Below are 25,207 nucleotides of genomic sequence, written 5' to 3'. Positions count from 1 at the left end.
TATTCTGAAGTGAAGGTTCTATATTTAATAATTGTGAAAGTATCTCTAGAGATACAGCTAGTAAGGAACTACTGGTTCATTTTCCCAAACAGCTGAAATCAGTCCTCCCTGGCCCTATGTTGTGTTGCTTCAAAAGTGAAAGTTTAATACAACATACGTAGTGTGTTTGGTAGAATTAAGATGTAACTCAAGCTTCTAAATACCAAAGACCAATAACACTTGTGCAGTGATCTAAAGTCAGAATAACTGTGCCAAGGCACATTTTTCTGAAGTAGTGAAAAATATAAAACTGACAAGAAAAATGAAAGTCGGTTACTTTCTATTTATTGGATTTCCTGAGTATAAATGTTTTCATTTTTTAATTGCTTTTTCAGTCTTTATCGTGTTTTTTAAAAATAGTAATGATATAATGAGATGACAGTACACACATCTTCCCTTATTCCAATGTAAAAGAGAAATGTGCCTTTGGTAAATTTTCTTAGCTCACTTGTTGTAAATGGCAAGAGCTAAAGAGCAGCTTACCTAAAGATCTAAAAAAGTGGTATGACAGCAGAAGCTTGCTGAAGAAGGAAACATTTCAGTCCTTTTTGATTGTCTGTTGATTCCCTTTCTTTTGTGGGAGCCAGGCCGAGGCATCTGGATTCCTTGTGATCTGCAGAATGTCCATATTTAACCCTGAAGCAGTTTAAGCCTTTGCTTAGAAGGCTTTTTACCTGACACCAAAAGTATCAGAATGGCTTCTTGATATCACTGCTGTGCTAGAAGTTGATTAGGTTCTTGACACAAATATTGGCAGTGCTTTGCAGAATTATTAGTTTTTATTATTTATTGTGGTTATTTTCTTTTTGGTTGTGAGATGTTTATATGGAATAAATATGTGTCTTACATTCATACCAGCATTTAAAACCTTTATACAATGTATACATGTGCTCTATCTGTATCACCAAATGATAAATGTTTATTAAGAATAATTTTAAATGGTGCTTTTTTTGTTGTTGCTTAAGTGAAAAATATAGCATCCTTAGTCAAAATGTAATGACTATATGGCAACTGATTTCTAGTTTGTTTTATTTGGGGGTTGTTCAGTTTTGTTTTAAGCACAAGGCATTTCAAATTGGAAGCAAAAACATGCAAGTATTTTGTTATTTTAGTTGTTGTATCTATTGTTACTCAATTATTAAAGTGCGGATGATGAAGTAGTGCTATAATAAATTTGTATTGTGAGGTAGAATTGTTTCTTGAAATGTTGTTTAATTTGAAATGCCTGTTCTCCACCCTAAGGGTAAGTGCTTTGAGGCACAGATCCCTCTGCCTTTAGTAAAACATTGTTTTATATTTTAGCAATTTAATTCTCACTCCTTGCTGATCTCACATATTCTTATGCTTCCAGAAGTGTCTCTTCCATTTCAGTATGGGTATTCATAAAATCATGTAGTGATCAGAATTGCTAAAACTGACCTTTGTTACAATTCATGTTATCGGTAATGGTTTTGTTTCTACCATCTGAAGGAACTTAACCTATTCATTTTCAGTTTCTGCCACAGCGGCCACATTCCGCCAATCCGGACTGCATGACTCCGCACGGGACTATCCTGCATCAAACCTTGGATTTCGATGAGTTCATACCACCAATACCACCTCCACCCTACTACCCACCAGAGTACACCTGCACACCTGTGGTAGAGGCACAGAGGTGATTCTTCTTCCCTGTTGTTAGTTACTGCATAGCTCTGAGCTACAGACTATGAAACTCTTTCAAAGAATACAAAGCAATGTCTTCTGCTTACATTAGGTGCTTCTTCTCCAGGGAGATTACATATCTATTCTGCAAACTTGTTAGAACTCATGCGGAAATATTTATATTAAAGCACTGTTGTGATAGAGAAGTGATTGAACTTAACTAAAGGCAGGGATAACAATACCTGAACTTAAAGCAGAACTGAGCTTATAGATAATCCTTTTATGGTTAACGTTGTGCACTTGAAGTTGAATGTGAGATTTAATTTTCTAAGGGAATGATTGCTGTGTATGTGCATTGTTGTGGAGTAGTGAAGGACATGAGTGATTGAAATGGGCTAGTACAGATGGCTGGTATCCAAAATGAAATGCAGTTTTTTAAAGCTACGCTATGAATGAGGGCTTCATTTTGGCTCTCTGCATTTCTTGAATGAAATTATTTGTAGTGTATTTGCTTTTGATACAAAGCAAGCTGTACATCACTGTGGCATAGATAATAGTCTGCCAAATAAATCTAATGTAATTTCCTAAGAGTTAATTTGCCTTGTTTGTGTTTTTAAGTAGAGGACTCCATTTGGACTTTGCTCATTCCTCGTTCAGTGCTTTATATGAAGTCACCATTAACAGCCCAGGAATATTGTATCCAACTGAGCTGCCCCCTCCCTACGAGGCAGTGATTGGAGAGACACCTGCCAGTCAGGTAAGAAAAGTCAAAGGAAATTCTTTACGTAGTCTCCAAATGTTCGTGATGTGAAACACTTTTAGATTATTTTAATGATCTAAAATAATTTAGGAGTTAATTGTACTTTGAGTCAGAGGAACCTGCAAGCCCTGAAGGAGTTGATTTTTTTTTCAGTAATTTTTTTTTTTTAAAAAGACAAAAGTAATATGAATTATACATTGTTTGGGGGGAAAAGATTGATCATATCTGTGATAAGATTTTTTTTTATGTAGTACTAAGTAAGGTTTAGAAGGTCTGTTTATTGTTAAGCACAAAATCAATTTGGGCACTTTTGTAATTGGGATTACACTTTGCATGTACATCAGTATCCAACAGCATAACAGCACCTAGCATATAACAAAAATATAATTTAACAAGCCATAATTTAAAGTAGCAAAGTCATGCTCTTTCAAGGAGACCATGAGCTTTAATTTATAGATGTATTAACTGCTAAACTTTGGTATCTGGGGTCAGTGTCAGTACCTTGCATGCCCATCTCAGGACAGATGGGTTCCAGAAGTGTTGGTCACATAGTGAAAAGGAGTGGTGATTTTAAATTACTAAGTGGTGGTAATTGCATAGCGAGTTTACATCTGCCTGATAGCTGCTGATTAGGAGAGCTTGTAGGAGCAAAATAATAACAGGTGCTCCATATCAGAAGTGAAGTATATAGGCAATGCTAACTAAAGCCTACACAGCAACTTTGTATGCTGCTTTTCATGGCAAAAGCCCTAGCCTATTTTTTGCAGTCAGTGTCACAATCAGTCTGTAAATGGAGGAATAGAGACAAAGTCCAAGACAGTTTTAGGTCTTTAATAGGAAACAAATGGACTCCTAAATTTTTATGTGGTGCAAATGTTCCCATTTAATACACATCAAGCTACAGGACAGTGTGAACTGAAGCCCTCACTTTGCAATGGAAATCACGGCAGAGCTTTAGCTACAGAAGTGCTTCTGGGAACTATTATGTGACAGTAATTATTAATCTCTTACTGAGCATCAAGCAATAGATTGTGTTTGGGTTTAGATGGATTGAGCTCCTTAGAGTTTTATTAAATTGTATCAAATTAGATTCGGTATTCATGCATTTCATACACAACAAATGTCAGCGCTAATTTAACTGGTTGAATCTAAACAAAAATTGCTGTTGTCATCTGTACTGATTAGGAATTCTGGTTTTATGACCATGGAAGAAAAAGTTTTCCACACTATTTTCCGTGGGAGGTATTGACTAGGATGTAGAAAAGAACAAGCATATCAAGGATTTGGGTGAATTATACCAGTGACTATTTTGTGTTTTACTAACTTGTAGTGTGTTCAGACTTGTTAAAAGCATGTTTTTTCTTACCTTTTTCTATTGATAACTTAGTGACTGTGTTTGCCAGCCTTTATGTTGAAGAACGTACAAGTCAGTAAGGTTTGTTACACTAGGCAATGCAGGAAGCTGTGTAAGCCCACGTGCCAGCTGTACACGGCTGATCTAACTAAATCTTGTCACTGTTGTCTCCTACAACTAAAACCATGATTCTCCTTCCACCCCCCCGCGCCCCCCCCCCCCCCCCCCCCCCTCCCCCGGCAGGAAGATTAATCAATTACAAATGCATATAAAGTAAATTCAGGAATTATTTTAGATTTACTAGATCGAAGCTACAGATGGTTCTTTTTCAGTAGTGGAGATTTGCCAAAACCTCAACCTTGCATGTAACTGATTTTATAGGCGCTAGACCATTTTATAGGTACTAGACAATGCTACTACATCTGTCAGGTGACTGGGAGAATGTACAAGGCCAATAAACAGCACAAGTATTCAGCAGATATTCTTTTGTCATGGTTAAGAATTTGTGAAACGACAAATTTTAGTAGAACCTTTAGATTTTAAAACACAAACAGCAAACACCTTTAAAACGTTATTTCTTCAGAAGTCTAGTTAAAGAAAATAATCATTTTCTGATCCAACTTTCTGCAGCAACAAAAAGCACTTGAGGACACTTCCTGCTTTGGACAAAACTTTACATCCTTTTTACAAGCTTATACTTGCTTCCATAAAGTTGCTCTTGCATTACCTATTTGAAAATAAAACTACAATTTCCATTTTCAAAAGTAAACTTTTTGCAGTTTGGTAGTAGGTGTTCAGGTTGGAAAATATAAATCTCCTAGCTGATGAAGGCTATTATTTCAGCATAAGCAGTAGAATATTTCTAAAATGCTGATGTAGTGAATAAAACATGTACTAAAGACATGAATGTGTTGTGCTAGATTGAAGCAGAAGAGGAAGCACTTCCACAGTGAGTTCCCGGGAGTCATCTGCAACTTACAATGACATCACTGATCTTTTTCTTACCACAGATATGATAGTTTTCTTCAAAGAAAAAAGATCTCTTAAGAAATTTTCAAGTATATTTCTAAAAATATGACTGCTTTTGCCTTTTCTTTGTTTTCCAATCCCTTATTCATGTATTGCTGAGTTAAAATGTTTCTGGTTCTTTTTTATTTTGGGGGGTTATATTCACAAACCCTTAGGCTTAGAGTCACTTTAAAAATTGTGTCCGAAAAATGTTTTTTGATCACTTGGTGAGAGTAAGCTATGGATAGATGTTTTAGAAATGAGTGGGTGCAGTAAGCTATGTGTATATATGTATGCGTTAATCTACACTGGCATATGCATTGAAAGCTCTTTTCTTAATAAGTTCAGAGTAATAGCGTCACATTTAATTTTTTAGAAGGCCAGATACAAATTAATCTCTTGACAAAAAGGTTTTCAAAGAGGTGAATGATGGTTATTTCTAAAGTCTGTCACCAACTGTAATGAGCTTTTACTAGTTAATTGTGGCCCTACAGTAGTAGATTTGATTCTTTCTACTAAGGATAGTATTCATCTTATTCCCTTTGACCTGTCTTTCTATATTTTTCACATGTATTCTTATGAGCTATTTATTGGAACCTTTTTATGAAATATACACACAATAATCATAATCCCAAAGATCTGCTGAAAATTTAATGAGACTGGCAAAAAGGTTCAACACAAAGTCTATTAAAATCAGTAGAAAGAAAAATTTCCAAATTTCCGTTGTTTATGTATGAAGTTTTTCCAGCAGGACTGATTCTATATTTTGTTGTCACGATTTTCAAAAGTGAAGGGAAGTTACCCACTTAGATCTACTCTTTCAGAAAAAAGTCACTAGTATTATCTCCCTTCAGCAATCTCCGATAGGGTGAAGAACACCCTGCCCCTCAGTGTGGCAGTGATGTTATAGGGCTTAGAAATACAGCAGGTATTAACATCTTGGCAAATACATAGAGGAAAATACTGCTCTTATGATTGTTTTTGTGGTTATTTTTTTTCTCCATCCTTTTTAGGGTGATATAATGTGAAACATAATGTGAAACGTAATACGAAAAATATAAAATATTGAAAAAGAGACTGTTTTTAATAAGTTTGAAGCACTGTAGACATGCAAGTTTTGTAATGTGGCCATGCAGCCCCAGCTGCTGTGTATTCAAGATGAATTTAGCTCGTAGATTCTAGAAAAACAAACTAACAAATGCTTTAAGCATGTGGCTTTGCACTGCATTTTTCCTGACCCAAAAACATTGTAAAATATTGCAATTAGTTTTCAGACTGAATAGCAGCAGATAGTTATTTCATGTTGCCAGCTCTGTATTGTTCAGATCATCAGTGCTATACTTTGTTTTGGTAAACTGCCTACTAATGTACTGTTTCATTAAACAATTTTCATTTAGGTCACTGGTACTGATCAGCAAGTATCTGAATCAAGCTTGGGTGAGAGGAACATGACCCCGGGCTTCAGCACACAAGGTGATTGATCATAGTGTTATTGTCGTCTACTTGGCAGAGATATTTTTGGGTGGGCTTTTACTTCTTTTCTGCCTTTGCCAATATAGAAAGAAGGATTTGCTTCCAAATTGTTCATGGCAAGAACCTTTTCACAGCCATAAAAGATGTGGCTGGAAGCACAGCGGAATTGAGAAGGGAATTCTGTTTAACAAAGCATGCTCTGTAGCTCCCCTGGAAGCGTACTCATTGTGATTAAAGCCCTTTGAGGCAGATGCGGCAACTGTCATTTCTCTTTGAAGAGTTCTGCGTATAACAGGCAGTTTGTTTCTCATTGTCAGCAAACATGAGCGCCTGTATGATAGTGCACATGCCCCCTCTGCATGTTGTAGTTACCCTGCATGGCTTCCAGCAGCCCAGACAAAAAATGTGCTTCCCAAAGCACAGATGTGAATGAGAGTAGCATATGAGTAACATCTCAGAGCATGTTTGTTTTAAGTAAAAAAGTTACTAACAGAGGCCTCTTTAATGTGTCTGTTGCTGTGGAGGGCCTTTTAAACTCAGTGGTTTCAGCTATGCAGATTGAGAGATGCTGGGTAGTTTGCATTAAATAATTACTGTAGTAAAATTACTGTAGTAAAACTTCCAATACTTTTCATATAATTTCGTATAATGAACAGACTGGTAAGTGTTCTCAGTTAGTACACTTATAGGCAGAGAAGAGCAGCCTAGCAAGCAGAATCTGGTCTTAAACACGGTGTCTGTTCTGCATATAATTGAAGGACTTCAATTTCCAGAGCCATCAGCTGTCACCTTTAACTACTGCTAAATATTAAAACAAACAAGCTGATGTTTGACAACTGCAATGGAGTATGATAACTGAAGGTGACTGGCCTTTAATTTCTGTTATTAACAAGGACTTGGTTTGCACAGCTAGGTAGCAAAATACAAAAGTACGTTTGGACTTCACATCCACATATGAAACTAAATTTTAAGAGCAGGTCTTGCCAGTGCAAGACTTTTGACTACTTGGAAGCAGTGGACAAGCTCTAAAGCCATGGTTTTGATGTTACATACTGTGATGTGCACACATGAAGGGGAACCAGGAAGGTCCTCTGGTTGTGTGAAATCAATCAGATGTCACCATTCCCTGCCTTCTGAGCAGTGATCCCTTCTCATCTTCTTCAACCCCCTTCTCCTGCTTTGTATAGTACTCGGGGAAAAAAAAAAAAGTGCCCATGGAAGAGTAGCACAGTATGAAGCTGTAAATACAGTGTAAAGCCCTTGAGTGGTGGAAATACGGCGTAAGGCCCCTGAGGTGGAAAATGGTACAAACAGCCCCAGTCTAGCTCTCAGTTAAATCCAACCAAACCAGAGTTAAGACAGTGAAGAGTTTTGCTCTGAAGACAGGCACAAACTTCATACTTTCATTTATCCAGTTATCCATATAACTTTATAGATGTTTCAAAGCTTCATTTAAAAGAATATGTTGAAAAGAATCATCTCATTAGGTAAAAAATGTTTGGGGACCCATCACATATATAAGTGGTCCAATAAACTACTGCAGTTTGAGCAGTGCATATTATGCATTTTTAACATAATGTAGCTGCACAGATGTATTTCAGTAAGTGATTATAATGTCCTTTTTGGCAATCTTGTGATTGCGTTGTAAGTATTACAAATCTATTTCCTAGGAGCCCCAAAAGAAAATAGTTGGCTTGATCCATTTTATGTAAGGAAAAAATGTCTTTCATAAAATCTAATTTCATGAATACTTGTTTTTCATTTTAATAGTTAATTTCTGCCTACTGTGAAAAGCTTTCTGCTTCCTAGACACCAAAATTTGGGGGTGCTTATAAGCATTGTCTTATTCACTGCAAGATCCTATTTTTCTGTTCCTGTGAACACAAAAGTTACAATACGTTTGTCTCATGAGTATGGTTAGTGACAGCTGTTATGCAGAAAAGGGCATCAGAGGATGCTGAGCTGAATAGAATAATGTGATTTGTGTTTTGTAAATGTTTTGATTTTGGATGTAGGACCTTCTCAGGAATTGCAGTCAGATCTGGGAAAAATGTTGCTTATATTACTGGAGACTGGGAGATGATGTGATCTAGTTCTATTTCTTCCGTTTCTGTCACAAATTTGGGAATAATGCAGAGCCAAATACTTTCCTTCATACAAGGAGTCATTTTCATCCATAACGTCTATATGAACACACGACAGAGGAAGTGTTAACGATGTCAATTTGTAATACAGAGGGCTTCCAAGATGATGTGGCCCTGCACAGAATGTTTAGCTTTTATCTGAAGCGTGAGTGTGTGATTTCTTAGGTTGTGTGCCAGAGATGTGTTGTCAAGAGTTTTCATTTGTAAAGATCTTAGATACATGTTTGAAGGAAATTATGCCTGGTTAGGAAGCTCATATTTACGGTAGCGATAGGTTTGGAAGCAATCAGAGGCTTGTTTTTCCAGCATTTCTGTGAAGTATTACTTTGCCTACCACCACGTGCAATCTCTCGCTGCTTACCAGAGGAACCAGCAGTGGAAGATCTGCTGCTATCCAAATGTGGTTTCAGATGGAACTTTGGCTTCAGTGCTCAAAAATGCTTATTAGCTGATGAAAGTAGTTGACAACACAAATTACCTTCGCTGAAAGACACTAAAAACAAGTAAATTATGTTACTGCTTTGGCATTCTGTCACCTGAAAGGTTTTGAATCGTTATTGACCTACTTGACAATTCCTAAATTTAAATCAGTATGTTGAAAGCGCAGGGTGGTGGTGGTGCAAGAAGTCTTCCTTTTTCTCTGGATCTCCTGTTTTGCAGTTTCTGGTGAGAGCACCTCATTGATGGTCTCTGAGGCTGCTGATGTCCCAGACCACAGCTGCTCCTCCGAAGATCTTTGTTCGCTGGAAGTTCAGGGGTCTCTCCATTCGGCAGATTTTTCTCCCTGCTGTACAAGCCGCAAAGGGGCTACAGGCCAGAGCTGCAGCAGTCTGGATTACAGCATCCACTGCAGGTTCCACAGAACTTGCTCAGAGGGTTTTCCTGATGAGGATGACAGTTTGCACAGCAGAGCATCTATGGACCAGTCACAAGGACAGGAAAATGAGAACTGTGCCCACGGCAGATCCTCAGACTGTTCCTCAGAGAATTTCAGCCCCTCAGAAAGAGAATTGCAGAGTTCTGCTCAAGAAAGCAATGTCACGGCACATTTGAAAGAAAAGAAGATCTGCTCTATGGTCTCTAGCCAGCATGCTGTCCCTTCCCAGACTGCTCCCTGTTTTGGACCTCCAAATACTGCATCATATGTGAGCAGCCCTGAGAGTACTGTCCAGCAGCACCATGTGACAAAATACCGAAATTCAAATATAGTCCGATCATCGAGTGATCCTGTATCGTGTTCATCTTATCCAGAAGGTAGGTGTAGTGTAACGAGGCTGATGGAGCATGGAGTGATGTTGGTTTTATGCATGTAGTGCTGCTGTACATTGTGAAACCTTTCAGTGAGGGTTGACTGACATGTGAAGACTTTAATTCTGTGCACACCATCTAGATTTAATTTTTTTTAAGTGAAAGTGGTAAAAATGGCAGTGAAATTAATTTTGGATTTTCTGAATTATACCAGCCTTTCTGCGCTGATCAGAAAACCATCTCCTGAGTAGATGCTTTCACCCCTCTTTTACTGTTATATTGAGAAACTGAACTACAAGGTTGAACAATAGCTGGGTTCTATGTGGGAAATGATTAATTGAGCTGTCATGCTTATAATACAGCAGGTTGTGTTTCCTGAAGGTGACACTGACATTGACAGGACTGGTTCATTTCAGAGGCAGTCACAACTGTAACTGTATTGGACTGTACAGTGACAAGTTTTAAAGAAAAATAAATGAAAGATGAGGCACATGACAAGTTGATGAATGAAAAGGAAAGCTTTTGACTGCTGAGGATAAGCATCTTCTGCTATGAATCTCCTTTTAGACAAGTTGGGAAGAAGAGGAGAGGAGCTGTTAGCTGAACACTGTATCTTCATAAAAATCAGCTTATTGGTGGAAAATAAATGTTTGATTTAGGAGGGAGTGGCTTGGTCAAATAACAGCAGGAATGTAGATTTAAAACGTTTGAAAAGTACAGGTTTTACAAAACGATGTAAACTGGAGAGATTCGAAGGGGTACCTTGGAGAAGTGGTTTGAAAGTAAAGATGAAAGCTTTGTGAGTTGTCAGACAGATGATCCTGATACATATGCATTCACCGGGCTTTCTAAGGCTTCTAAAGAAAAAAAATCATGACTAGCTCAGAACAAAAGTAGACAAAATGTTGAAATGACTGGTTTCATTTAGGAAGATGAAGTGTTGGTTCTATTATGTGTTTTGCATTGTTATTCTGTTCCTATGAATTTCAGAGACCTCATACCTAGTTCAGTAATTGAATGTCTTCTGCCTTTAAAAATCTGGCTTCAGCATGCTGTCGAGGAAATGTGAATCTTTAATCTAGAAGTCTGCACTTATTTTATGAAATTTACTCGGCTAGGATATGTAGGTGCTATGAAGCTGCTGTGCAGACAGTAAGTAGGAATTTCTGAATCCTTTACGCTGTGCCAAACATGAGAAGAACAGCCCTTTCTCTTCTGGATTGCATTGTGTGCGTTTTCCATATTGGGCTCCATATGCTCTTTGAGTAGTGTTTGACAGAGATATTAATGTAGGCAGCCATGTCTATGTGCTCTAGCTGACTGCTGGGACATCTGCCATAACAGATGCTCTGCCGTCATTCTTAACACGTCCTAAATACATCCATCATCTTTTCTGGAGGAGTGGCATTATCTAATTTATTATAGTTATAGGAATTACTTTGACTAATTTCCAAGTTCCCTGGTGGAGAACAGGGGTTAAACATTACTGAGATTTAACTGGTCTTAGCAAAAATTGTAATAATGAATAATGAAGCAGAGAGAGTTCTAGAGTTACTGATATACACATGGCAGAGGGGGAGCATGAGATGGGGTAACTCAGAGGGAATGTATTTGTGCTGGCCTAGTTCGCCGTTATGCTGTGTACAGAAGATTCTTTAAAACTGAATGTTCAAGAGAAGCACTTGAGTTTAGATCTGCACATTTATTTCATTTATATTTTTGGCAAACTAGAATTTGCAAAATTTTACTCTGTGAAGGTTTTCACTACTTCATTTCACTCACCTTCCTCGCTCTACTTGTTGATGACCTTTATTTGGAAATCAGAAGTGGCACAATTATGTTAACATGTACAGGCTGCTTGTAGCAGCCCTTAAGCACACTTTTCCTAAGCTGTGACACACAGCTGAAGTTCTTTATACTCAGCTCACTTAAAGAAGCATTTGATCTTGACTACTGGTCTAACTGCATATTGTTGAGACTAATAAGTCATGCAAGAGACACGCTACAGATTTTGGGGAAATGAGGGTTGGGGGAGCTTCAGGCATTTTCACAAATGGGAAAATGTAATGGTCAGATCAGTAAGTGGGTTTAGTTTTGTCCTAGGATCCTGTCTTTTTGCTTTAAGAAAAATAACTCACCTGCTGATTAACGTGCCCATAGAAGTCAATGGTAACAGGTTTAGAAGTGCAACCTCAAAGTTAACTGTGTACAGCTTTTTTTTATTTTTGAAATTGGTCTTGAATGTTACTGTGATTGCACTGCACCTAGTTTGGAGCATAATTTATTTGGCACAGGAATGTTGCATGAGTGCAACAGGGTTGTGACACAACAGGTGTGAGATCTAATATATTAGTGATCTGGGAATCAGGCATACAACTGGGTAGGCTTTTAGACTGATAACACACAATTCATGTGCTTCAAGCACATCTTGGCAGGATGGACTCAGTAATTCCCCCATTTATCATTTAACGCTGAAAGTGAGCTTGTTTATTTGTTTTAAAATATCTGTCATTTCTAGTATAGAAAGTAGATGAAAGTTCAGTGTAATAGCTGCCTTTATAATCACTGTGTAGTCCCTGACAATTTAAGTCTTGTGCATTCACATAAAATCTCTCTAAGAAGTTTTTACCACTTAAAAAAATGGAGGAGGTGGGGGGGAAACCTTACAAATGAGAGGTTTGCACATTTTCCTGTCTTTTCTCCATAAAGTTTGTCATAGCAAAGGAGGACAGAATCAACTTTGAGCACTGATCTTTGTTTCAGTAAACTTAATCTATACGGAAATGTGATAGACCACGTGGCTCTGTCAGCTGATTGTCCTGGGATACTCCAGGGTGATTATGGTAGTGCCTGTGTTCCAGGTGATTCAGGATGGTGGCCAGTACTGTAGTTTTGTCTCTGGCACAGATGTGTTAAGCAGGGTAATAAAGGATGGGAAGATGGAACTTCTCGAGTGTCTTCTCTCATTAAGCATGCTGTGATTCATGTGTTGCAGTACGTCAGCACAATGAGGAAAATTCAAGACAGAACAGTGGCTGTCTCTTTTCTTACTTTTCTGTGTAGCATCTTATGTTTGTTTGACTTCATTTAATTATTTTCATTACAAACCTTCCCTAAAGATATGGAAGAAAACCTCTACTAATCTACCAAGAAGTTTAAAATAGTTTTCAGTTCTGAAAACAGACACAAACATGCACAGCAGAAATGGAAGGGCTTATTCCATCTTGCCTGTCAGAAGCTTGAGATCAAAAAGAGTGCACTGTCAATTACGGCATAGTGTGATCTTATGATCATTGACGCTTGTGCTGGCATCCCCGAAACACTGTCATTAGAAGGCACCTATGTCCAGAGCTGTTTGCAGAAGCTCTGCAAACATTTGTTATTAATTGGATCACCAGTAACCATAGTGGTCACCTACCCGTTAATCTAATAACATTTCTCCTGCAAAGAATGAATTCTTTTCTTTTTTTTTAAAAAGGAGGAAAAAAGAGGTAGAAGTATTGAACAAAATACCGTTCTTATAGAAATAAGAGAGCTTCATCTTCCCTGTTTTTCTTTTCTTTTTTCTCTCCCTCTCCCTCTTTTCCTTTTCCTTTTTTTTTTTTTTTAAAAAGACAAACTCTGTCTGCCAAGGAAATACAGGATGGTCTGAGGTCTGCCCTTAGAATGCATTGAGCCTTCTGTAACTTAAGTGCTTAGGCCTGAAGTATTTAGGATTTGATAGCTGTATAAGAGGAAACCAAGCAAGGAACTATCTTTCTGTCTGCGTTTCTTTAACAGCTTGAAGGACGTTTCTGAGTATAGTAGTTTCTCTTTGTGAGTGGATATCTTGCAAGTAGTATTTCAGCTGAGTAGATTCATTCTGTAAAGGAGATGACAAAAGATCCAAATGATCCAAATGTATTTTTCCTTGCTTTCCGCACAGGATAACAGGGCTTGATTGTGCTGTTTCTGTCTGTCTGTCTTTGGTTAAAGGTGATCATTGTGCCTGGACTCCTCCTACATGTAGACGGCATCAAGATGCAGGATTATCTCCAGCAACATTAGAAACAGGTGAGGATCTGTTTTCTAAAGCAGGATTGTGTAGATTTCCTTATTTTGGTTTAAAAATTAAAATAAGCTTCTGATAGAGAAATATGATCAAGAAAGTTTGGAGTAAAAATTGCTCAGTAACAGCATAGGTGCATGATGTACAGTTCCGACAGAACGATACTTACACATGTTCACCGAGCCCACCTCTTGCCAGATTCCTGGTTCTTGCACTAAATATAGTGGATTGGGTTTCTTTGTCTCCCAGCATGCTGTGAAGAGCAAAAATGGATTCTCTCCACATGCAAGCATGAGGTGTGGAGGCAGAACTTTCTCATTCGGTTATATTGCTTTATTTATTTATTTATTTATTTTGGAAGCCGCCTTTGATCACAAATCACAAATGCTGCGATTAAAGACTCTTTATTTTTTTTTTTTGCTTTCTCTGTATTTCTCAACAATCTCTCATATATGATTCTCCGCTTATCATTTTTGGGGCCTAACTATAGAAGCAAGGGGAACTTTATCCTTAAAGCCAAGCAAGCTAAAACATTCCAAGTTACATATGTAACACTGAGTAGCTGGCGTTTCCCCTTACCATTAATGTTTACTGAAATCGCTGAAAGTAGAGGTAACAAAAATGCCTGATTTATGAAGTACTTTAATTATGTCCACACTCTTCTTAAATACAGTCCTTCTTGGTCATGAGAATGAATTGTACCTTGGCCTTTGGTTAAAAGGTTTCCTCGATGACATTATTTTGTTATCTCTGGAGAAAACAGACAATTTATGACAAAACCTTTTGTGAGGATACTTGACTTGCCTTGTTGTATTTTTTTTGGTGCTTTTTTTTTCGTGGTTTTTATTTGTTGTTCTGGTTTGTGTTTTGTTTGTTTTAAAAAAACAACATTTACTTTAAAGATATTCTTCCCCCCCTTCTTTTAGTTCCTGTTTCTGATTCTCATATGGCTGCCTCTGCTTGTCAGCATTCTTTGAGCAGTTTCCTACCAACTGGAAAACAGAAGGATACAAGGAAAATTGATTTCCACTTAAAGCCAAAGGCTTTGCGAACAGCCTCAAAAGAGCGACCACGCTCTTTAGTGGACCTTAAGGCATATAAAGACACAAAAATTTTAGTTGCCAAATTTTTGGAACATTCAAACTGTAATCTCCCTCCAGAAGTACGTCACGTAGTGAACAGCATACGATCAGTAATAAAATCTGATGAAAGACACATGGAAGAAGCCATCTTCAGTGCCAATATTATAGACCAGGTAGGTCATTAATGTTCTAAAGATTTGTTCAACTTTGATGAGACACGTGCCTTATCAAAATGTTTTTATAGTTTTGAATAGTTCAGAGAATTACAAAGGATATCTTGCAGTAACATGGCTTTAGTAGGAAATAATTTATATTTATCAAGCAGTAATGCATTTTACACTGAGGCAGTCATAAATGCATTTTAAAATCTTCAGCTGGAGACAGTACTGGTAAAATCCTAAGAGATCTTTAGGGAACTGATTTTACACATTGGTAGTCAGCAATACCTCTTATTTCCAAAGGCTTTTTAAACCTGAGTTGTAGTATTCCCTACCTAAATTTGTGTTGATACATGGAGATAGCACGGATTCAAGCACTGACTTGGATCTGTTGTGTTCTTTTTGTTCTTTTTTTTTTTTTTTTTAAGGCAGATGTATTTGTACAGCATTAGCTACTAACTGAAAAGAAAGGGTAGATAAACAAGCAGGGCCACAATCTATCAAAATAGAACACTGCAGTCACCCTTACTCCTGACAAGAAGAACGACAATGACCCTTGTTATTTTTAAGAAAAATAATTGACACTTTATGCTTTTGAGAGAGAATAAAACAAATGCAAGGCTTGGTAGGAATCATATATATACAAAAAAAAAAAAAAAAGAATTAGTAGTGGTAGCAACTCTTATAATCTAATGCATGTTTAATAATATGTCTATTTATTTTAATTTTTTTTTCCAGGAAGGAAGGTGATGAATCACCTCTTGCTAGTATTGTTTCCAGAATGATAGCTATAAAAGTGAAGTTCCATTTACGCTGTCAGATTCAAAAAGCAGAATGGTCTTAACACTGACTAACCATGTTCAGGTTGATGGTAGAGTTTTCAGAGCTGGACAGATGATTAAGGATGCATGCGTGGGGCTGTTTCTCCATTATGAGTTACTTAGTATTTGTGGCATTAGTCTGATGATCCCTAAGTGAGGGAAATTTGCTAAGTATTAAAACAGGATATAGTAATGCGTAAATTGCAGGGTGTTTACTTTTATTGTGAGATAGTTTGATGTAGCAGGAAACATACAGCATTTAAAAAAGCTTGTTGCAAGATTGTCTTTTGCTAACTATGAAGTAGAACAAAGAAGCATCACTGTATCAGTTAACCTTACAGTCAAGTCGTTAGGCAAGCAGTACTATTATAACATACTTAATAGAGAGTCAGTGTGGAATTAACTTTTAACATTTTTATTGCTTTACTGGATTTGCAGGTCGTTAAATCTGCAAGGTTAGAAAGCTGAAAACAATTTATTTAAATTTAAAAAAGTTTCTCCCAAAACAAAGCAGTATGAAAGAATTTTGAGGGCTTATGTAGCTCATAAAACTAGAAACCCGTGGCTCAATATTTACCCTGTTCAGGTTTCTTAGATCGGAGGGGACATAGAATTTTTCACAATAAAGCAAAAATTCTAGTGAAGTTATTTATCAGTAAAAGTCAAGGCTATCCCAGCAATCTACTCAGGAAGTCACAGCATTTTGGTGAAATGGTTGTGTAATTCAGATTTGTGAAGCAGCTTGATACTTCTGTTAACAGAACGCTCGTTTGTCAGGCTTGCAAGGTTTTAGTTGTCTCCCACCTTCACCAAAGCTAGTAAAACATCTCTGTCTCCTAAAGAAATAGTTTAATTTGCTCCAAACTTACATGTATCTTTTTTAAGGGAGAACTGCTGCCTTTTTCACTGGTCCTTTTCATTCACATATAGAGGAACAAATACTTATTCGCCCCTTTGCTGATATAATACTACAGTACTGGTGCGAGGCCTGACGCCTTTCAAGCCTGACTTTGCTTGCCAGTAGGCCTTACTCAGCTGTGACCGGCTGTAAAAACACAAGTGGGCTAGACTCTGGGTGGCTGCATGAAGACACAACTCCTTTGTGGGAGTTCCATCACTAGGTAACTTGAAGGACGTAATATTCAGAAGCTGAGCCTTTTAAATGAAATCAGTTTTCACTGTTTTCCACGTTTTTTCCCTCCTCCGTTTCTGCCCTTTTGATGAACAGGTTATTACAAGTTCCCAGCAGAGTGCGAATACCTCCAGAAAGCGGCTCCAAGAAGATCTTCATCTTCAGAGTTGTGGTGCTCTGAGCTCTCCAGTTGCCTTCTTACACAGGTCCCATATCACTCGCAGGTTAGAGCGGGACAGGCCTCACAGTTTAATTGGAGTTTCCCGGGAAACCATCCTTTGATAATATTCACAGGTATGTGATTCCAGCAGAGAGGATTAAGGAAGAAACCAGGACTGGGAGAAATACAAGTAGTGGATGGCTTAAAATGGAAAAAGTGTCTTCCTTTGGAATTCTACTTTTTTCCAACAGCAGGAAGAGAACACCTGATTTTCTGAATGTAAATTTCAGCCCTGCATTTTGAAAAATTTTAACTGATTTATTAGTCAACTCGTAACAAATGTTTTCTCAACCAGAGATGCATATATTCCAGTGTACTTAGAGAAATGCTGTTGATGATGTCTAGCATTTCTTGAAAACCATTGCAAAACCACCATAGACTGGCTGTACAACTTAAAAGTTGTATTTATTTAATGTACCTCAAAGTGTTTTAACTATGATCAGTGTTTTAATAAAAAGTATTTCTGGACTTTGGTTTTTCAACAACTGATTTGGATAGAAATGTAAAGGTGATTCATATGCGCATACAGTGCTGCTTCTAATTCATTTTTCCAGCATCTTTCATGCCAGGCTAACTGATTGGTTGTATTTAAATTCTTATTATTCTGCCTTCTCCCTGCCCATCCCTCCCCACCCTCAAGATGTTGCCTTTTTATATTATACTAAAGGTTGCAGTGTGAATTGTTTTTACTTTGTTCTGAATGCTCCAGAGTTTATTAGTTGGAGTAGTATGTGCTATTGAAAACTGATGTTTTAAGTATTCTGTGAATTGTGTCCAAAAGGTGCATTAGGGAAGAAGTCTCTGAAATCCTGCATTTCCGAAAAGATTTTATGTACTTACAAATGCCAAGTGATAGGAAACTAAGTGAATTTTTATCTAGCAGAGCCACAAACTTTTTTTTTTTTTTGAAAAAAGAACTGTTATTCCAATTAGTAGTTTGGATAACTGTATTACTAAAACATTTCCTTGTGGCTCTGCTGCATTTTTGATTAATTTAAAATTATCTTTTTTTTTAAAAAAAAAAAGTAGTATTCTTGATGCTAATTTGATTACCAGCATAAACACAGGTCTACCAGCAATGTCTTCCAGTGCAAGCTTCATCTGCCTCTCTCAGAGGAAATTGGAAAAGGCCTTAAAGAAAAGGTTCTCATAAAGAACCTACCACATGTTGACGTTTCAGGGTTTAAATTTTTTTTGCAGCAGTGCTTGTCAGTAGTGTTACAGTTTCCATTTGAGGTTTAATCATATACTGGGTTCATTTGTGTCATTCTGAGCTGGGCAGACATCCTGTGAAAAGGTCACAAATGAATGTAGCTGAAGATGGGTAGTTTAAGTTTTACAGAATAATCCATTTTAACGTATTTTAAGTATAGCATGATTCTGTACTGATGTGAAGTTACAGTGACATCCAGTGGCAACCAGGTATGCTATTTGAAAACATCTACTCTAAAGATGATAATACTAATATATGAACTGTTAATTCAAGAGATGAATTCCCTTTAAAAAAAAAAAACTGTGACCTTTGCAACTGCACTTAGTTGAAGAATTAAATGATATTCTAGTTGTTTTTTTACTATGTAAACTTACACAACAAACAAAATAAGCAAGCTTTATTTATTTTTTCAGATTTATTAGTGATAGTAGGTTAATTCTTTCCTAAGGTCAGTTGCATGCAACACACTACTCCTTGAAGTACAGTCATCTAAAGCTCTTTAGTTACTGCATGGTAAGGCTTCTTAAGTCACAGTGTATTTTCTTCAAGGCTTTGCCCCTCCCCCCCCCCAAAAAAAAACCTAGACAAAAAGTTACACCAATTAACATTTATGTAATAAGGAATACAACTTTACTACTTTTTTTTTTTTAATCTACACACAATCTAATACTGCTGATGGTGCTAGGTTATTTGTCAAAACAATTCACATTCAAAACACATTGCCTCAGGAATAAGAATGCTTTATAAAAAAACAGAAAACAGGTAAGCATGGCTTTCCCGTTTAGAGCTAATATAAACAAAAAAGTAATATGCAAAAGTTAAAAAACAAAACAAAACAAAAAAAACAGCCCAACACATACATTACACAAAACTGTGCAATAAGTTATCCATGAAATCACTCTGTTAAATCATAAAAATCACAAGCATTAAAAATAAATATGTATCTAAATAAATATTTTGATTTTTATCTTGTGGCAATTATTCTTTATTTAGCATATGAAACACTTGTTACATATTTATGTTCACACCTTGCCAAACAGGTTACACTTGTCATAACAATACCAAGTACTACAGTGGTTCTCTTTACATTAGAATCTAAAAGTTTTAACTGCACACATTCCTTTCCACCGAAATACCATCTATTCGGCACCAGTTTTAAAATCACACCATGCCATCAGTAGTGGACCGCTTTATGGTTTATGGTACTGGGATTTTTTCTTAGCTTGAGGCAGCCATAGCTTTGTCTAATTGCTTATCTTTGCCATTTTCTGCAGTCTCATTCATCAAGTTTTCACATTCACCATGTTATCAAACAGGACAGACATACATACGTCACTCCACATAAAGGTTACAAATAAATATGTTTTAAGTTTTATGAGAAAAGAGTTTAGAAGATGTTGCAAAATACTTAAGTGTTTTACAAAGATTTTGTGTTGGTGGTTATTGTCTTTGACCATCCTTCTCATTACTTTTTGGCAAAGAAATAAAAAGGAAGGAGAAAAGGCAGACACCTGTCTGTTCCTTGTGTCAGAGTCCTCAGGTCAGCTTCAAAGCCTTTCATTCATACAAAATACAAAGTTCTCTTCAGCTATGAGGGCTTCAGCTCTGATGGAATCATTTATTTATGTTGCTGCAAGAGAGTCACAAGCTAGATGTATAGGGGTGTCTCTTGCCCAGTTAGAAGCCTGAACATGGCAGCTGGCATAGTCTTCATATGAATCTGTTGATTGATTTACACAGAAATTAACAGAATTGCTAACTTATTAAAGTAATTCATAAGTCCCAACCTGATTCTCCCACTGGTTCCTAGAGATGTGAATGTTACCAACGTTTCTAGTTAAAAGTTCTCTGGTTCCGATGAGCTGTTCTGTTGGATTATTTTTTTTCCAATGACAACTGCCAGGAAGTAACATTCTACAGCTGAAAAGATAATTAATAAAACACTGTCCACTGTTATACTCTACTCTGATTACTGCCATTTCTAATGAAGCAGCACAAACCTCCTTGAAAACTGATTCTGCTGTTCTGATATTAACTGAACCTGGATTTTCTTGTACTTTCCTCCCCTGTGGGAGGGTAATTTTATGTGTGTTTTCTCCTTGTTGATGAACATTTGAACACACAACTTGATCTTTATCACCCAACACTTAAACGTCAGTTAAGGGTTTGGTGAAACAGGTTCTCTCATGACTAGCATATTTAAGTTCTTTTTGCAGAGAGTATTGTGATGAGCATCAGAGGGATTTTACGGATAAATAGGACATCAGGTAATCGGAGTTGTCAGAAACTTACTAACAGCTTTAAGTACCTATAGAACCTCACCAGACACATGCTGCCTTGATAGCTTGGTTTCTTCATGCTGCAAAAAACAAGTTGCATGATGTCCTCATATGTTTAGTGAAATGTGCAACGAACAGGTATCACAAAGGCATGTAGGTTCTGTTGAAACCTATATAGCTTTGTTCCTGCCAACATGCATGTATTCTGTATTCTTTTTCAAGTATCATTTTCCACAGGAAAACAAGTTACCTCTGATTTATGGCAAAGGAGCCTAGTGGAAGATCTGGCCAGGGTTGTGTATGATCCTACCACTAAAATCAGTAGGGATTTTGATAAACTAGAGGATCTTGTTCATCCATCGCTGACTTCTCTAAAAGTGCTGGAGAGAGATGTCTTAAATTATTTCTAAGGTAAGTTGGAAATGTTCAGTAGAAGTGAAAGGATTAAAATACATATAAATTTTAATCTCAGGTCTTTGAATATTAATTTATTTTTATGGCAGATGCTGTAGTTGTTAGCTAAGAGACATTTTCATAGTTAATGTGCTTAAGTGATTTCTTCCTTTAACTGACTAGTTTAATTCAAACAGTACGCTGAGGTTCAGAATCATGCCATGAACTTTTGAAAACAGGTGTAAAAACATACTAAATATATATGTAATTGTTCAAAGATGTTTTGTTAATTGTTATTAATGCTCAACTCCAATCTACTGAGGTGGTGGTATTAATAGTATGTTGTCTATTTTTCCCAACTGAAATATATATTCTTTCAACAGTTTTAAATCTTTGATAAGTATTTAATAGTTTTCTTACCTCTCCCACTGAATTAGACAGTGCTTGTACTATCTTCTCATGAGCAGTTGCAACAACACTTTGTCCATTGATCTCAATAATACGATGACCTACCCTTACCCCTCCCCTCTCAGCTATTCCACCTCGCATCAAGCTGCAAATCTGCCAAGAAAAAGTCAAGGTTATTAAAGTTTAGAAATGTCGGAATGTAGCAGTTACTAGGATTTAATGCATAATATTGAGAGGTGATATCACGGTGGCTCCAGAAGATAGTACTGAAAGGTAATAAGCAGTACTGTGAGGTTTTAAATGGTTTGTTGTTTTTCAAAATTTCTGGAAATTACAATTTTTACTTTCTTTCTTATGACTTGGTAACATGCGATTACCTAGTACAGTGATACAGCTAGCAGCCATGCAAAAATGGAGTTGTGGGAAGAGTTAAGTCTTTACATACTGTTGGGATAGGAGAAGAAAGTGATTTAAATATTTCTGGCTGTTCCATCTGGACTCTTTCTGCAAACTAACACATTGTTCTTTCTGAATAATGGCAAGTAAAAAAAGTACTAGAGTAAAAATTCATCTATAACAGCAAATTTTTCATGTATGTGGAAAAAAATGACATAAAGCTTAATCCATAATCCTTAATTCTGCAGAAACACTGGTTTAGTCTGAAGGAAAGGATGATTCCATACAGACAGTGCGCATTGAAAGGCAGTCAGCTGACAGCAGGGTCTCAAGTGTGAACATTCTAATTCTTTTTACAGGCTGTCCTCAGCAAGCTAATTGAATAGTGTAGTGTGACAGCTTCTTTCCTGTACCTCTGCAGGTTGGAAGAGGAAACTCTGCTCTCCAGAGCCACTGCTTTTCTTCACATTTTATAGTGCTGCTGACTAGAGAGAGCTTAGGACGAAGAAGGCAGATCAGGCTGCTGTTTCAACTGGCAGCCACAGGTAGCAGTAGAGAAATAACCACAGGTTTTGACTTTTATGCCCCGCTACAACAGAGGAATAATTCTACAGAAATTGCATTTATGAGGCACAGTCCTAGCAGACGCTGATATTTAAAATTCTCTTAAGTTACAACATGCATGGTGTATAGAAGGAAGAAAGCTCAATGCCGCATGGAGATCTTCATTAAAAAATTGTTTTCTCAGCAACATCTGTCCTACAACAGGGCCCCTGACAGACAAGATAGATGTGTATTGGATAGAAATTATTGCTGAAATGTGTTGCATGAGCTTAAGTCCTTCAAAATAAAGCAGATAATGTATAGTCTGAATCTCTGAGCAGAGCTTAGCACTGCTGAGATTTATGTTTTGTTTACTGAGGAAAACCTGTTCTTGGAGGAAAAAAAACGACTACTAGAGGAATATCACACGATGACAGCTGTTTCTGCAGTAACTGTCATTGGTTATAATCATATGCCAAGAATTATTATTTGCTGAGATCTGATAGTTTGCTCAAAGCTGAATATAAGTATGATAAGATGTGGCTCATGTCCCAGTGAGTTTATAATCTAATTCTGTACCTAACATAGTATGTGGGGAGATGACCAAGCTAGAATACAATGGAGGTGAAAACAATGTGGATAAGCACGTTATGTCTGTGGATGAGCAATATCTTCCTGTATTACACTAGCAGTTTCCTTTAAATTCTTCTTCACAGTTAACAGTGCTAGGAAAAATGAAATTCTTTCTTAGTCAAAGGTCATGCTGTCTGATACAGGGAGGGGAAATATATGTATATTTTTTGGAATTAAAAATAAACAAAACCACACAACCTTCTTTAGCATTCAGAAAACAAAGTTTATCCTGCAGTAAGACTTATCTTCCAGCATCCAGTCTAAAATAAGTGATTGAGTTCTACCTACTGTGGTTCATAAACCATTCTTCAGATGGACTATAAGGGTTAGAGGAACCAACAGGAGTCTTCACAGAACTACAGCTTGATTTTCAGTGTATTGCTTTGCAGGTAGTCTACCTTTTAATTGTACAGGTAACAAGACAAGCTGTGTTACGTAGATCTTCACCTGACTCTTTATATGTACTTTCTGCTGTAACTATTTAACTCACTTGAAAGTTTGCTCCTTGATGTTGGGGATTGTCATACAATACAGTCAGTCATCTGACAGGACAAAAGCGGACTGTGCCAAAAGAAACGCTATAAATAAACTTTACACCGTATAAAATAAAATACAGAGATCATACAACCAGATGAAATAAAAGCTTTCAGAGCAAATGGAAATGTTACCTTTAACTCCACTGGCATAAAGGAAAAGATAATGGCTCGCGAATCCATCCAGAGTACTTTTTGTTCAGTTGCACTCAAAGCACTTTTAATACTATCAGTAAATTTAGTCTTTTTAACAGGCTCAGATATAGGAAGCGGTCTCTTACCCTCATTCAAGAATGTGATCTCTCTCCAGGGAAGGGATTCAGCTTCCTTTTTGTAAGTGTTAAGTATTTTAATGAGGTAAAAAGAGAAACAGATGCAGATCACAAGTGGCTCTGCTTAGCTTCACAGATCATGTTAAGCTAGATACAGTGCAGATGTAAAGAAATATACTGTACTTACAGCACAGACTCATGTGACTCCTGTATTTGCAAGTGACTGACTGAAAGCAGCCTTATGACTTCTGTCTCCAGCTCCTGGAGATGAGACAGATTAGGCTGGCAAGTTTAAGATGAGCAGTACCACTAAGTACAAGTGGTAGATGAGATTCTTCTTAGCCAGGATTGTTTAGCTTGCTATTATACTTGTTGAATTATGGTATCAGCTAGATGATTATTAAATAAAGCATGACTGATCTGGATCTTGTGTAAGCAAGAGCCTATGCTCTATTTACTGTGTAAACAGAAAGCAAAAAAAAAAAAAAAGTAAACCATACTAGTAATCCATTCAGCTGTTAGATATTCTGCAATGTTGTATACAAGCTGCAGTGAATCACCTGTGAAACTTCAGTAGCTTCAATCAGTTTTAATGCAACTGCCCACTTTATATCGGAACCTTAAGTATAGATCAGTACAAGGCAAATTAACTGAACAAATCAACAAATTAATTTATTCTGAGTAAATACCTAAATACAACCTATTTAACCAGGTTTCTCCTTGTCTCACTCCTATGTTACTCTATTTAAGCCCTTTTTTTTTTTTTTTTTGCCCCAGACAGTTTAAACAAATGTAAACGAAGGCAAGGAAGACAGAATAAGCTAACTATCTGTTCTGTTAAATTTTACCTAGTATTACTGTATTTTTAGATAGAATTTTGTTGGGTTAGGGATGGGTAGATATATTTCTCGGAGGAAGTGTTTTGAGCAGTCAGATCTTGACTGAGAAGTGGTAGATTACCGGCAGTAAAAACACAACTGGTGGTACACATCTTTCATAATCTAGAAAACAAGAAAATGATGTGATATGAGAGGATAATTTGCATTTAAATAACCAATTTTAAAGGAAATTTGATTTAATAATTCTCATAAGATGACTGATTGTCTTCCATTCACCTTCCCATCATACATTTCTGCTGCTTGTTTCATATACACGCACAGTACTTTACTTTCTTCTTAATGCTTTAGACTTGAAATTTCAATTTCCTTTTATAAATGTGCAATGAAGCTACAGAAGTAACTTTCAAGAGCTGTGTAGAAAACCTGTGTTATTACTGCAAGAGAAATTTTGCAAACGTAACAGTGGTTTATGCAGTTGTGCTGTCCCCTAACTAAAACTTCCCAAAGCTGGCTCCACGAGCGCTCCCCGAAACACAACTTCAGGCTTTGCATTAATTAGACTATACAGAA

At 36.9% G+C, this 25,207-nt stretch overlaps 2 protein-coding genes across 24 annotated transcripts in view; one reads left to right on the top strand and one right to left on the bottom strand.

Moving 5' to 3' along the window:
* Window positions 1–25,207, top strand: part of ENTREP2 (endosomal transmembrane epsin interactor 2) — a 157,612-nt gene that overhangs the window by 114,210 nt on the left and 18,195 nt on the right. For 9 of the 14 annotated variants that reach the window (XM_067003950.1, XM_067003952.1, XM_067003944.1 and 6 more), the window contains 7 exons: window positions 1,533–1,693; window positions 2,299–2,437; window positions 6,200–6,275; window positions 9,080–9,673; window positions 13,643–13,720; window positions 14,642–14,970; window positions 17,005–19,308. In XM_067003950.1, coding sequence (XP_066860051.1) covers window positions 1,533–1,693; window positions 2,299–2,437; window positions 6,200–6,275; window positions 9,080–9,673; window positions 13,643–13,720; window positions 14,642–14,970; window positions 17,005–17,190 — 1,563 coding nt within the window. In that variant the 3' untranslated portion in view covers window positions 17,191–19,308. Of the gene's footprint in view, window positions 1–1,532; window positions 1,694–2,298; window positions 2,438–6,199; window positions 6,276–9,079; window positions 9,674–13,642; window positions 13,721–14,641; window positions 14,971–17,004; window positions 19,309–20,842; window positions 21,032–25,207 lie in introns of those variants that run through there. The other 5 variants (XM_067003945.1, XM_067003948.1, XR_010834270.1 and 2 more) reach the window with 4 other exon arrangements.
* APBA2 (amyloid beta precursor protein binding family A member 2) overlaps window positions 18,934–25,207 on the bottom strand; it is a 99,349-nt gene continuing 93,075 nt past the window's right edge. For 9 of the 10 annotated variants that reach the window (XM_013177409.3, XM_067003961.1, XM_067003958.1 and 6 more), the window contains 2 exons: window positions 21,434–21,574; window positions 18,934–20,061 (listed from right to left, as the gene is read on the bottom strand). In XM_013177409.3, the coding sequence (XP_013032863.1) occupies window positions 19,990–20,061; window positions 21,434–21,574 (213 nt within the window). In that variant the 3' untranslated portion in view covers window positions 18,934–19,989. The other variant, XM_067003963.1, reaches the window with a different exon arrangement.

Source organism: Anser cygnoides, chromosome 11 (assembly GCF_040182565.1).
Source record: "Anser cygnoides isolate HZ-2024a breed goose chromosome 11, Taihu_goose_T2T_genome, whole genome shotgun sequence".
Lineage (NCBI taxonomy): Eukaryota > Metazoa > Chordata > Aves > Anseriformes > Anatidae > Anser > Anser cygnoides.
This window is presented reverse-complemented; position numbering and strand designations above follow the sequence as displayed.